General features: G+C 35.9%; 1 protein-coding gene across 1 annotated transcript; it reads left to right on the top strand.

The window, feature by feature from the left end:
- Window positions 1–237: 237 nt before the first annotated feature.
- On the top strand, window positions 238–7585 carry LOC106172006 (acid sphingomyelinase-like phosphodiesterase 3b). The gene is made up of 6 exons (XM_087001498.1): window positions 238–416; window positions 968–1187; window positions 2374–2624; window positions 3126–3289; window positions 3807–3987; window positions 4541–7585. Exons 1-6 carry the CDS (start codon window positions 338–340, stop codon window positions 5296–5298), a joined length of 1653 nt encoding a protein of 550 aa, XP_086857624.1. The 5' UTR covers window positions 238–337; the 3' UTR covers window positions 5299–7585.
- Window positions 7586–13757: the final 6172 nt, after the last annotated feature.

Here is a 13757-nt window from a genome sequence, read left to right as displayed (position 1 = left end):
CAGACATGTTTGTTTGTTGTCTCTCTTATTCTTTTTATTAGGTGAGTAAAATGACTTTAAAGAATTTTATTAATCCGCAGTTTTAACATTTCTCAAGACAGTGGGTACACTGTATCTACTTGATTTGCATTTCCTCAGGCAAAAAAGTACACAAGCTTTTCTCCTACCACTAAATACCTTGCTAGTGCCCTTTACGTAATTGTTTGACCGTCATTATCAGGCCTAGCTCTTTTGCCAAAGAAGATTTAAAAATATAGGAAATGGCAGAACTCCCTTGCAGCTCAGTTTGTGTGAAGTTTAATATTTTTACTTAAAATGTAATTTTTCAGTTAAAAGAATGGGCAGTGTTACTTGGATTTGTTGTGCAGTTGTGTTTTTCCTGTTTGAGAGGGCGATAACAACGCCTGTATCGATAGGTAAGCCTTCATTTACCTGACGTATTTACTAACATAGCCTTTTAATGCATTAAAATGCATGTATATACATTGTAGCCTTCACTCTCCAGGTACTTTTCACTCTATTCTATTTTACTGTCTTATATGTCTCAATATGAAGAAAAGAAATGTTTGGGAGAACAAGAGACAGAAACTAGGATATGATGTAATGATTATAGTTGTTTCAACCAACAGTTGATATTTAACGCATCGATCCTCCCAGCTTGATCATTGATGTACTTAAATTGGGAGTAGGTATTACTCAGACATGGATTTTTTTTTCGACTTAAATTGGAAATCAGATTTTTTTTTCTTTGTAGTTTTGCTAACAGTAACTTAAGCAGCATGCATCCAGACCTTCCATTGTAAGGACCCCTAGCTATTGCTTCCCAAATGTCAACTCCTTCCCTCATAACTATTACTGGAAATATAAGCTTCCGTTTTCAGCCAACAGGCAAGTGATAATAATTATGTCTATTTAGGCTACTTTCACCTTACTCATTTATATTTAGATTTCTGTTTTGACTCTATAGGTCAGTTTTGGCAGGTGACAGATTTTCACTATGATGCTAACTACAGTGTGTCAGGCAACCCCCTGGATATGTGCCATAATGCTGCACCCTCACTGTTGGAGTCCCCAGTCATGGGGAAGTATGGGGATTACAAGTGTGACTCTCCCTGGCAGCTGGTACAGTCTGCTATCAGTGCAATGAAACAGATACAGCCAAAACCAGATTTTATCCTATGGACAGGGTAAGGCACCCTGAGCTTCAGAGATAACTTGACACTAACCTCTTCACTATAGCCTATCTTCATCGTGTCAAGTTACCTCTGACGAAAATAGTTTGACCTAGTTTATATAAGCCAATCGAATCCATGTTTCAAAATTTTTCACCAAAGTTTGGTGAAAACGCTGATTGGTTGACCGTCAATCGGCAATCCTCGGCTGATTCCGCAAGCTCCATACTAACAACATAGTTATTGTCGAGTGCGGAGACATCCGAGTAGTTCCGAGTGCATAACCGTACACAAAGAAAGCATGGAGTATATCGGAATTGAAACCAGAGCAGTTTGATGCCCTGCATAATTATCTACCAAGGGATGATGTATTTTGCGTGCTGCCCACAGGTAACGGCAAGTCCCTGATATTCAGCCTTATCTTTAATTGGTCCGGATTTGAACAAAGCGCGCTTTGACTCGTTCGCGTTCATTGGCTAGATCGTTCAATGAGTCATTGAGTGCGGGCTTTAAATTTGATTGGCGGGCGGCGGAGGCAATCGAATGTGGTCAGAGGTAACTTGACACGATGAAGATAGGCTATAGTGAAGAGGTAAGTGTCAAGTTATCTCTGAAGCTCAGGGCGGGGTAAGGAGATTCAGCAGCTATTTTTATGGATTAAATTGTTTTGGTTTGCATAATGTTTGATAATAAAGATTATTCCTTTCTGTTTGTTGATATTGAAATTGTCAATAATTTAATATTATGGCCATTAAAACCAAAGCAGACTAAGGCTTCATTCACATGCAATGTCTATTTTCTAAATTCTATTTTCTATTTGCGGTATGTCTTGTGATCACGGTCTGTGCCCTGAATATCCCGCGGCGTAATTACTGGCTCGGGCTGCCAGTAATTACGCGGCGGGATATTCAGGGCACAGACCGTGATCATAAGATAGCGCGAATAGAAAATAGATTTTTAGAAAATAGACATTCCATGTGAACGAAGCCTAATTGTATTTTTAAGTTTTCGCATGTTGAAATCTGATATATGCAATAGAAGCAAAAAAAAAAGATTAAAATAATGATAAAAGAGTTGTAACAAACTAGTAATAAGATTAATATTTGATTTGATTTGTTAATTAAAGATCATATTTTTGTTGGTTCCTTGTAGCCAGACCTTACCATGATTTATCTTTAATGCAATATTATTATGATTTCAGTGATAGCATTTCACATATCCCTAACTCTGACCTGAACCTCAGGAAGATATACACTGTGATAGGCAATATAACCCTTCTCCTTCGTGACACATTCTCTAACATTACTATATATCCAACATTTGGAAACCATGACCCCTGGCCGTCCAACCAAATGTCTCCTCACACTGGTGATAGGTACTATGAAAATATTGCCAACATCAGTAGATGGGATCAGTTGCTGCCTACAGGAGCCATGAAAACATTTCTGAAAGGTAAGGTAGGGTATAAACATACAGACACTAGTTCTGCTTTGATATTCCATTAATGATACTTTTAACTGTCATAGTCTGTCTACAGCTGTTATAATTTTGGTTTAACAGAGCACACTGTAGTGAGGTTTAGTAATCCTTCATGTTCAAGATAGTGATGATCATTAGAGCTCAACATAAACTCCTTTCTGGAGATATTGTGTATCTGTTGACTAGCTTTGGTGTAAATTAGTGCTACATGTTCTTCCAAGTTAAGGTTTTGAGTAATAATAAGACTGGGTTTCACTCTTTCTATTGCATTGTCATTGATGTGCTTTATACAGCTGGGAGATGATGGCCTGCCTTAGTGAAATTAAGTATAATTTTTATTTTTTGTAGAATTAACAATTGTTGTCTGATCACCAGACTGCTTATTATTATTATCAGGAGGAGAGTTGGTACAAGTTTCATTTCTTGTGGTACTCCTGCTTGAATGTTTAGTCTGTCTGAACTTTTTTCCCATAGGAGGGTACTACACTGACATTCTGTGTGCGGGTCTTAGCTTAATTAACCTAAACAGCCCACTGTATTACCACAGTAACAAGTTGGTCAGTAGCATCAAAGATCCTGCTGGACAACTGGACTGGCTCAGACAAACACTGGAACAAATTAAAAGCAGGAATGAAAAGGTAAATGATATTTGACTTTTGTTTAGTAGTACAGTTTGGATCAGTAAGTAAAGGTAAAATGCGGTATTATTTTCTGTACTGTCCAGGAGCTTCAAATCTGCTAAAAAATCTTATTACCTACACATTTGTCACAGGCTTTGTGTGATGTCACATTATTACCCCAAGAAAACTTTGAATAAGCAGTACTTTATGTTTACAAGATGAGACATAGATCTTTATCTAAAACCTTTCCTGTTTACACTGTTTATGTTTTATACTGCCCTGGTTAACCACTTTATAGTTACTATTCACATTTCACTTACTGCAATATTAATTGCTTCAATATGTGCACTGTATTATAACTTTGTTTATTATATATTACCCTTGTTATTTGATGTATTGCTTGTTTGGTCATAGTCATGCTTATTATCTGCTAGTATCATAAAATATAATAATATTAATAAATTGCATCTATTTTCTTAATAACAGTAGATTACTCCCATGCAAATGTATTCTAAATCCTGCTGACTATTTCCAGGTGTACATAGCATCCCACATCCCACCAGGCAGGTTTGGCAGGGTGGCCAATATCTCTTGGTTCTACCCATACTTCAACAAAGCTTACTTGTCCATGCTTCAGGAGTACAAAGACCTCATAACAGGGCAGTTCTATGGCCATGAACACACTGATGGGTTTAGAGTCACATATGATGATAATGGTAAGTCAGTTATGATGGCATAATGAAGTTTAGATATTATACTAGTGGATATGAAAGTGAGATATTTCTATGAACACATACCTTAATGTGCCACAAAAGTCGTACAGAAAAATTTTATCAGAATAAGGAAAAGATTGTCTTGGTAGAAATTCATGAAATGGGAGGTGCTCAGAACTATAGGTGCACATGGTGAGGTTGAGTTGTTATCCTACTCCCTTGGTTGGGTTTTATGCATTGCTATGTATTTTGAAGTGGAGTACAGCTGTAAAGCCAGCCTCTTTGTTAGATTATAATTTTCTCCTCTATCACTAATGATAATTGTTTTGAAAATGTGTTGTTTTACTTTTGTACATGGTCAGTTTAGATATACTTTAGGGTTGTTTTTCACGTACTAAAGAGAGGTGAAAGATTTGGATATGTACTGTTGATCATAAGAATCTGTTTAGATTATGTTTACAAAGTGGAGAGTTTTAAGTCGTGAAAATGTATGTATCATTTGGTTTCTGTGACAAAGCAGTACAAACATTGTAATGATTATTTTTTGATCTTCCAGGAACTCCATATGGCAGCATGTTCCTGAGCCCAGCGGTGACCCCCTGGAACAGCACTCTACCAGGTGCTGGCTACAACAATCCATCCATACGACTATATCATTATGACAGGAACTCTGGGCAAGTACTGGACTACTTCCAATATTTCCTCAATCTCACTGCTGCTAACACTGCAGAGAAGGCTAAGTGGGCTTTGGAATATCAGGCTACCAAAGCCTACAGCATAGATAAGGTAACAACAATGTCACTGGTGCAGTTAGTGAACAAACTTAAGGCCTCTGGTTCGGGCCTGTTTGAGAAGTACTATGTTTACAACTCTGTAAGTGTGGATCCTGAGAGCACCTGCTCTGGGCAGTGTAAGAAGAACCACATGTGTGCAATCATCGCTGTGGATTATGAACAGTATGACAAGTGCCTTGCAAACATGACCTCTGTTGGTGATGATGACATATGGCCTCCGCACCCTCCCCATCCGCCCCTGCATCCTCACCATCGTAAAGCTCCTAAATATATGCTGTACATCATTATAGCAATGGCTGTGGTTGTGGTAGCCATTTTTATTCTGATAGTGTTGCTTTGTCTAAGAAACACTGGCACAGCACCAGTTACTTTTAGGGGACATGTGCCAAGAATGCGTCATTCTTCTAAATCTAGATTAAGATCATCTAAATCTAGATCAAGGTCACGGTCAAGATACTGCCGTGTGAATTCTGAAGGCTATGATAGTAGTGTCCCCAACAGCCCAGTCCCTCATGACTAGCACAGCAGTGTTCATTTAAAGTAGGACTGTGCATGACATCTATGAGGTGCAATAATTAAAATACAAGGTACAGGATCATCACTTGTTTCAGAAAACTGAATGTGACTGTTTCCCTCTCAGCAAAAGCATTAGTTGTGATGTAAGTTGCCAGTAAATTCTGAATCCTAGGATGTCCATTCTGTAATAGTATGAGTGACGTTCAAAATATTTTCAGCATAAAACCTGCTTGTAAAGTTTCCTGTGTAGGATTAATTTCTGTCTTACATTGAAAAATTGGGATGCACTAATTATTTAAAAGGGATGGTGGTTAAAAAGCCATTGTACACAATTACAATAACTGTTGGGGATTTTGATAAGTTGTGATCCTCTATACTGTTTCTGTCTATTTCCTTTCATTAATATGATCAGTCTGGGACTGCAGGAGTGGTTCATTGTCTTCCTGTTTATTGATAGTTGCACAAGCACAAGTATATTTGCAGTTAAAAAATTTAAGCATATGGCAAAGAAACCTTGCTTTGATAAAAATTAGTCAAAGCTGCTCAGGTGGGAAATGATACTTGGCTCCCCATTTTGTTCTTTAATTACTGCATTTGAGCCAACTTATTATCATTATTATTATTTAAACCCGGGTTTAGTAAAAAAAAACTTGAGGAGAATTCTTTGTTACATTGTAAAATGTGTTTTAATTATTATTTTATTTTATATTGTTTTGGACAGCCAATGCAATACAAGTATCACTTGTTACTCTATCTTGCCAAGATATGCATACAGGAGATATACCTGATATTGTAGACTGCCCTAGATACCCAAGGAAATCAAAGTTTGAGTGTTGTTGTGTGTCATGAAATCATGAGGTGTATGAGTCAGTGCATGCTGATCTTTTGGCAAATTCATGGCTGTGTACTATGGAAAATGGTGCATGACTGTCATTATTGATGAATTGAAAAAAAGTGTTCATTTTGGATTACATAATATTTAAATTACTAATTTTGTTATTTGTAATTAGAGGTGATTGTTATGAGTCTTTTTTCTTATTGCAAAGTTATTGTAATTGTAACAAGGAGAAAATTTATAATTTAAGTTTCTCTTTGGATTGTAAAGATTTTCTTTTCTCAAATCAAGAAATGATATATTTGGTCCTTATTGACATAATATATCTTTAATGTTGAGTTCTAGCAAGTTATCACACGTCCTGAAAAAATAATGATCACTTCTAGAATTTTCCTGTTGTTCTCTTTTATGTTCATGGTGTTAAACACATTCAGTAGAGTAGCAATATTACTGTTAATTCACATAAAATATACAATTCAAATATATCCATCTTGTAACTATTATATGTAATCAATGGACCCAACTCAGGGGAGAGAGGGAGCAACAAAAGCTAATTTTCTGCCTATACCCTGTGAAACACTTGCCTGCTTCACTGGACATGTAGGTTTGCATGGTTGTGTTTACATGTACACTGTATCCCAGGCCATGACTTGTTGTAAGCACTTGCTCAAATAAGGTGGTTCTATTTTTTGCATAGGTTAAATTTTAGTTCTCACAAGTTGTTTCAAATCATAAGATTTAGTTGGGATTTGTTTTACAAAATTCCTATTTTTGTCTATACCAAGGGGTGGGCATATTTTGGGATTTGGTTTGTACCAAAAAGAGGAAAATTTATTCTATAATTGATGGAAGGGTACTGTGATATGGCCCATATATAAAATATTTTCCCTGTTTTCTCGTGTCAAGATGGTAACATAGGAAAGAGTGGCTCTCTTAGGACTTCTAATGTTATCTTATGTTTTCAATTTTATCTGGATATTTATGTTAGAAGACTTCTGATCTTATATTGGGGATACAGTATTTGGGTTTCTCTATTTTATTCCATAAAGTGACAGTTTGTTGTTTGTAAATTTATTTATTTATTTATTTTGTGTTAAATATTTTTGTTATATTTTCCAATATCCATAATTTGTTTTTCTTAAGCATATTACATAAAGAAATTGCCACCTCTGACCAAAATCTGCATTTTTACTCAAAATTCCAAATGCAAAGAATATATATGTGTAAAACCCTTCACATGGTAATTCCAAAGTTTAGAAAGGATGTCCAAACTTTGCATTTATGTTACAGGATATTTTCAAGTTAAGGATTCAATTAAGCTTTGCAAGTTTGTATAATAGAAAATTAGCATTTATACTGATATTGATTGTTTGTTTTTTAATACCTAAATCTCAAAAATGGTCTCTGAATTAATGTTATGAATATTTTGACAGAATAAAATTTTGTTATATCCCAATGGTCTTCTTACATATATATGTGTGTATGTGTGATTTGTTAACAGGATCTGTATAATCTTCAGGGGTGTGTGATTGATGTTATCAACTCTTCTTAAATGAAAATAGTGATGATTTACAAATCAAAATCTCAATAAATGATACAATAAAACTGTGTAGGTTTCTTGTATGGGACACTTTTTAGTGTTTTTTATTACAAAATCCTATCAGTTTTTTTCCAGGTAATGGAGGCAACAATTAGTGGGTCTTAAACAAGGCAGCAAAGCTGTCAAATGTACAGACAAAAACCAGAAAATAAAAACGCAGGAAATAGGATACTGTCAATTCTGATGAACTAATGTATTATGCTTACTGTAACTGCATAGCCAACATCAAATTCTTATTCTGCATAACATTGGATTAGGATGAAAGTAAAATGTGTATCAAGCATTAGACTAAGTTCCCATACCTAGATCAATCTAACAGGATCAATCCAACTCCAAGGGGTTTCTCAATAAATTGCTTTCAGTTTGAGTCTTAGGATTCTGGCATGCCAGTTTCAGTAGGCGTGACAGACAACTAAGCCACTTACATTGATTGCAATTTAGCAAGAATTCCCATGGAGATAGATCGATCCACAGTTAGCGTGATAGGGTCTGGAAATAGTCCGTAAGGTGTCAGACTGATAAGAGTTAAACTTTGGAAATGCCAGAATGAGGTACAGTGAAAATTACACACAATACACATATATATATATATATATATATATATATATATATATAATTTTTTTTTTTGGCTGTATGTCAATCCTAAGAATCATTCTTGTAACTTAACAAAATACAGAAAATGTTACAAAGTAAGAGCACAGGGCTCCTGGCAGATGGGAGTGATAAGTCACAACTTGAAAATGCCAGTATAGCACTCTATAAACCTGCATTGCCTCCAAAACAGAAAACAATCACACTGGTTTTCAAACACAAGCTGCGCACTTCTGTCTTATGAAACTTTTCAGTAAGTTTCAGTATCGTAAGTAACATGGTTTTCCCTTAATCGCTATCCTGGCAGCAGTGTCCAAAATAGGGTTTTCTTCAACTTTCATGCAATAAAACATAATACTTAACAGCATAATGACCATCAAAATTTTTTATAAAAAAATAAAAGTATCATGAATATTCAGAAAATGTGATTTGGGAAGGTCTTCAAGGCCATGGCAGTTCAGAGTCACACTTTCAAAATGCCAAAATGTAAACAAGAAATAACTGTACTGAAATGATTTTCTTTCCATTTTCAACACCTTTTTTAAAACAAAATGATCAATAAACTGTCATTTTTAAATGTTCAACTAGGAAAATTGTTGACATAGGAAAAATATCAATAGAACAATTTTCAATGTCCAATTTGCTCCATTTGCAGATGCTGAACAAAGTGAATGATTAAATCTGACAAACTGCAATGATGAGTTCCTTTCCATTTATGATACTTTATTACACAATGCACAATATTATAACAGGTTTACCTTCATTTTTTTATAATCAACAAACAATATTGTTAAGAAGCAGAAAATGTCAAAACAACACTTTTACATATCTTATTAGTTCCATAATGAGACTGTTAACATGCCTAAGAATTAAATCTGAAGAAATAACAATTATACACAAAAATACAGAAAATGCACAGCACTTCTGGTGGATGGGAGTAAAAAATCACATCTTGAAGATGCTAGTGTTTGAAAAATAATTTTAAAAAAATTTTAAATAAAACGTAAAAAATTCCAATAAAGCTGCTATTCAAACTTTTAATCTAGCTGTATTAACTTGATATTAATAACCCAACCAAGTTTGAGAAAAATAAACCACAGCATTACTTCCCTAAAAATGAACCGATCATGCTGATTTTCAAACTTGACCTGCGTATTATGAATATTCATCAGTTCTTTAAGTTTGAAACCAAAAGGTAAAATGGTTTTCCACTTATCGTGTTATCGGTGCTGCATATATGCTGAAAAAAGTGAAAAAACAGCATAACTACCCTAAAAATGACCCGATCATGCTGATTTTCGAACTTGACCTGCGTAATATGAATATTCATTAGTTCTGCAAGTTTCAAGCCAAAAGGTAAAATGATTTTTCACTTATCATGTTATCAGTGTTGCATATATGGTGAAAAAAGTGAAAAACAGCATAACTTCCCTAAAAATGACCCGATCATGCTGATTTTCGAACTTGACCTGCGTATTATGAATATTCATCAGCTTTGTAAGTTTCAAGGGAAAAGGTAAAATGGTTTTCCACTTATCGTGTTATCGGTGCTGCATATATGCTGAAACAAGACAGCACTGTTCTGCAATGGGTTTACTTCCATTTTTAAAACGCTTTTTTAACATAAAACAAAATAAACAGTTTTCTACCATTTGTATATGATCAACTAAGAAAATTGATGAGATGGGAAAAATATCAATAGAACAGTGTTAAATGTCCAATTTCCTCCATTGTGAGATAATGAATATAGTAGATGATTGAATCTGACAAACTGCAATGATATTTGTTTATTTCCATTTTTGACACTTTAACACATAATACTCAATACGGTAAAGTCTTGAAAATTTCGTCGCTTAAAAATTAATTACTATTTTTAATTGTGTAAATCCGACTAATTTTTCAAAATTACCTCTCCCCGACTCCTGGGTATGACGAAATTTTCAAAAATCCGGCCTTTGTGCTTTTATCCTTAGCGGCTGTTATCTTTGACCCTCCTATATTGTGGGATATTTATTACTACTTCCTAAGTCATTTTCTGGTGGTAAATAATAATCTATTTATTTGTGCATCTCTTTTAAGTTATATTTAACTTACTGTACCCGAAAATATGTTGAGAATTATCTTCTCGGTAAGAAACATACCTCCTGATAGAGAAGAAGGATCAAGATAAGCCTAATTGCAACCTTGCATCATAACCTGGATGCGACATATTCAAAAAAAAAAAATAATAATAATTAAATTTAAAAAAAATAAAAATAACGCACTTGGCAACGTTTGTTGCATGCAGGGCTTTTCCCAGGATTAAGTGTCAGGCCTTCTAAAATTACCATCTGTAACTTCCTAAAAATTTACAGGGAGTTAAAATAATTGCTCCCGCTGACGATCATCTGCAATTTAAGTTCCTTGAACTAATATGAAAACTGCATTTTATTATTGCTTACATCGCGAACGATCTCCCGATGATGATATGAAAATTGCCTTTTCGTCTCACTCGGATCGCGAACGATCTCCCTCTGACGATCTTACGCGAACTAAGCCCTGACGATATGACGCAAACGATTCTTCGCCGAAGATATGCCGTGAGCGGGGAAGGGGGGGGGGGGTTAAAGATAAAATGAAAAATATATATTATTTATAAAATTCAAAGGGGGAGGGGGGTTAAAATAATGATCTCCTGCTGACGATCTTCCACCAACGAAGTTCCCTTGAACTAATATGAAAAGTGCATTTTATTCTCGCTTACATCGCGAACGATCTCCCGATGATGATATGAAAATTGCCTTTTCGTCTATCTCGGATCGCGAACGAACTCCCTCTGACGATCTTACATAGCGAACAAAGTCCTGAGGATATTACGCGAACGATTCTCCGATGAAGATATGCCTTGAGCGGGGGAAGGGGGGGGGGGATAAAGATAAAATGAAAAATATATGTTGTTTATAAAATTCAAAGGGGGAGGGGGGTTAAAATAATGATCTCCCGCTGACGATCGTTGGCAAACTAAGTTCCTTGAACTAATATGAAAACTGCATTTTATTATTGCTTACATCGCAAACAATCTCCCGATGAAGATATGAAAATTGCCTTTACGTCTAGCTAGGATTGCGAACGATCTCCCTCTGATATGTTCTTACGCGAACAGAGTCCTGATGATCTCCGCCGAAGATATGCCGTGAGTGGGGAAGGGGGGGGGGTTAAAGATAAAATGAAAAATATATATTATTTATAAAATTCAAAGGGGGAGGGGGGTTAAAATAATGATCTCCTGCTGACGATCTTCCACGAACGAAGTTCCCTTGAACTAATATGAAAAGTGCATTTTATTCTCGCTTACATCGCGAACGATCTCCCGCTAAAGATATGAAGATTGCCTTTTCGTCTCTCTCGAATCGCAAACCATCTCCCGCTGGTGATCTTACGCGAACGGAGTCCGCTACAAATATGAAAATTATCTTCTCGTCTCGTTTGGATCGCAAACGATCTGTTGACGATATTACGCGAACGATTCTCCGCTGAAGATACGAAAATTGCCATCTCGTCCCATTCGCATTGCAAACGATCTCCATGTTCGAGCCAGGTAATCGTTAAATGGTCCTAAATTGAACATGGCCATGAATAGAAGTGACAGGTACATTTCCCTTCGAGATAATATCTTGATTTTTTCATTGTGTCTTCCCTCATTTAGGACAGCCGCCGATAACAATAACGGCCTTACAAATGACAGAGCCGCGGCCTGTGTCTTCTATTTGCCGCCTCGAGCCAGGTAATAGTAATAAAACTAAAGACAAAAGGCCGACGTTCCCGCAATTGAGAACGGGAATTCACATCTAAACCATCTATATTGTGAATGACCGCTCGCAGGGGCGCACTATTGTTCCTATCTCCCATTGAGAGTGTTATCGGCAATGATATCCTGATCGTATCATTGTCTTGAATCAACTGACGCATTACCTTTATGTTTGAGCTGGACAACGCGGCCATATTTGGCGACGAACTTTTCAAAAATTATCGAGTACCTCATTTTCAAGGTCGACGAAGTTTTCAAAGGGAAAAAAATTACGTCTGCGGAAAATCGTCGGCCGACGAAATTTTCAAGAACGACGAAATTTTCAAGACTTTACCGTAACAAGTTTACCATCATTTTTACATAATCAACTAACAATGTTATTAAGATGCAGGAAATGTCAAACAAACACTTTTATGTATCTTATTAGTTCCATAATGAGACTGTTAACATGCCTAACAATTAAATCTGAGGAAATGTGAAAAAACAGCATAACTTCTAAAAGAATGGCCCGATTATGCTGATTTTGGAACTCAACCTGCGTTTTAGTTAGTTTGACTACTCCTATGAGTATAATGACAATTGGCCTATCTGTTTTTCTTATATTGTGTTATTAGCATTGCATATATGTTGAAAGAAGTGAAAAAACAGCATAAATTCCCTAAAAATGGCCCAATCATGCTGATTTTCGAACTTTACCTGCGTATTATGAATATTCATCAGTTCTGTAAGTTTCAAGCCAAAAGGTAAAATGGTTTTCCATTTATGATGTTATTGGTGCTGCTTATATGCTGAAAAAAGAGAAAAAATAGCCTAAATTCACTAAAAATGACCCAATCATGCTGATTTTCGAACTTGACCTGCGTATTATGAATATTCATCAGTTCTGTAAGCTTCAAGCTAAAAGGTAAAATGGTTTTCCACTTATCGTGTTATCGGTGCTGCATATATGCTGAAAAAAGTGAAAAAACAGCATAAATTCCCTATAAGTGACCCGATCATGCTGATTTTCGAACTTGACCTGCGTATTAGGAATATTCATCAGTTCTGTAAGTTTCAAGCCAAAAGGTAAAATGTTTTTCCACTTATCGTGTTATCGGTGCTGCATATATGCTGAAAAAAGTGAAAAAACAGCATAAATTCCCTATAAGTGACCCGATCATGCTGATTTTCGAACTTGACCTGCGTATGACGAATATTCATCAGTTCTGTATGTTTCAAGCCAAAAGAAAAAACGGTTTTCCACTTATCGTGTTATCGGTAAAAGTGCACGGCGACGGCGACGACGGCGACGGCGACAGCGACGACAGACGCAGATGATGGCTATATGTACAGACACATCTGTGTCTGTACATAAAAATCAAATGTGGAGCTGCATCTTCCATATTTCATGTCAAGTAAAGGCCCACTGAAAATAATGCTAGTGTTGCTGTTTTCTTATCAAAGATAATGAATCGGTGTTTGTAAAGGATTTGTATGATCATTTTTCCTCTGATGACTTCTTTCTGCAACCTCATTTCATTTATTTGTGTCTTTATGATTATGACATTTGCTGGTATATTATACCATGTCACTAGAGCAGCCAGGTTGTAGGCACATTATGGAAGTTTATGAAGGATGAATAATCAATACTATCTCACACCACAACATCCA

The sequence above is a fragment of the Lingula anatina genome, chromosome 1 (genome assembly GCF_051362555.1).
Source record: "Lingula anatina isolate TDL-2025a chromosome 1, LinAna3.0, whole genome shotgun sequence".
Taxonomy (NCBI): Eukaryota; Metazoa; Brachiopoda; class Lingulata; order Lingulida; family Lingulidae; genus Lingula; species Lingula anatina.
This window is presented reverse-complemented; position numbering and strand designations above follow the sequence as displayed.

Coding starts and splice junctions, on each gene's coding strand:
- LOC106172006 (XM_087001498.1), top strand. CDS start 338: ATGGGCAGTGTTACTTGGATTTGTTGTGCAGTTGTGTTTTTCCTGTTT. Junction 417..967: donor AACAACGCCTGTATCGATAG/GTAAGCCTTCAT, acceptor TTGACTCTATAG/GTCAGTTTTGGCAGGTGACA. Junction 2,625..3,125: donor CATGAAAACATTTCTGAAAG/GTAAGGTAGGGT, acceptor TTTTTCCCATAG/GAGGGTACTACACTGACATT.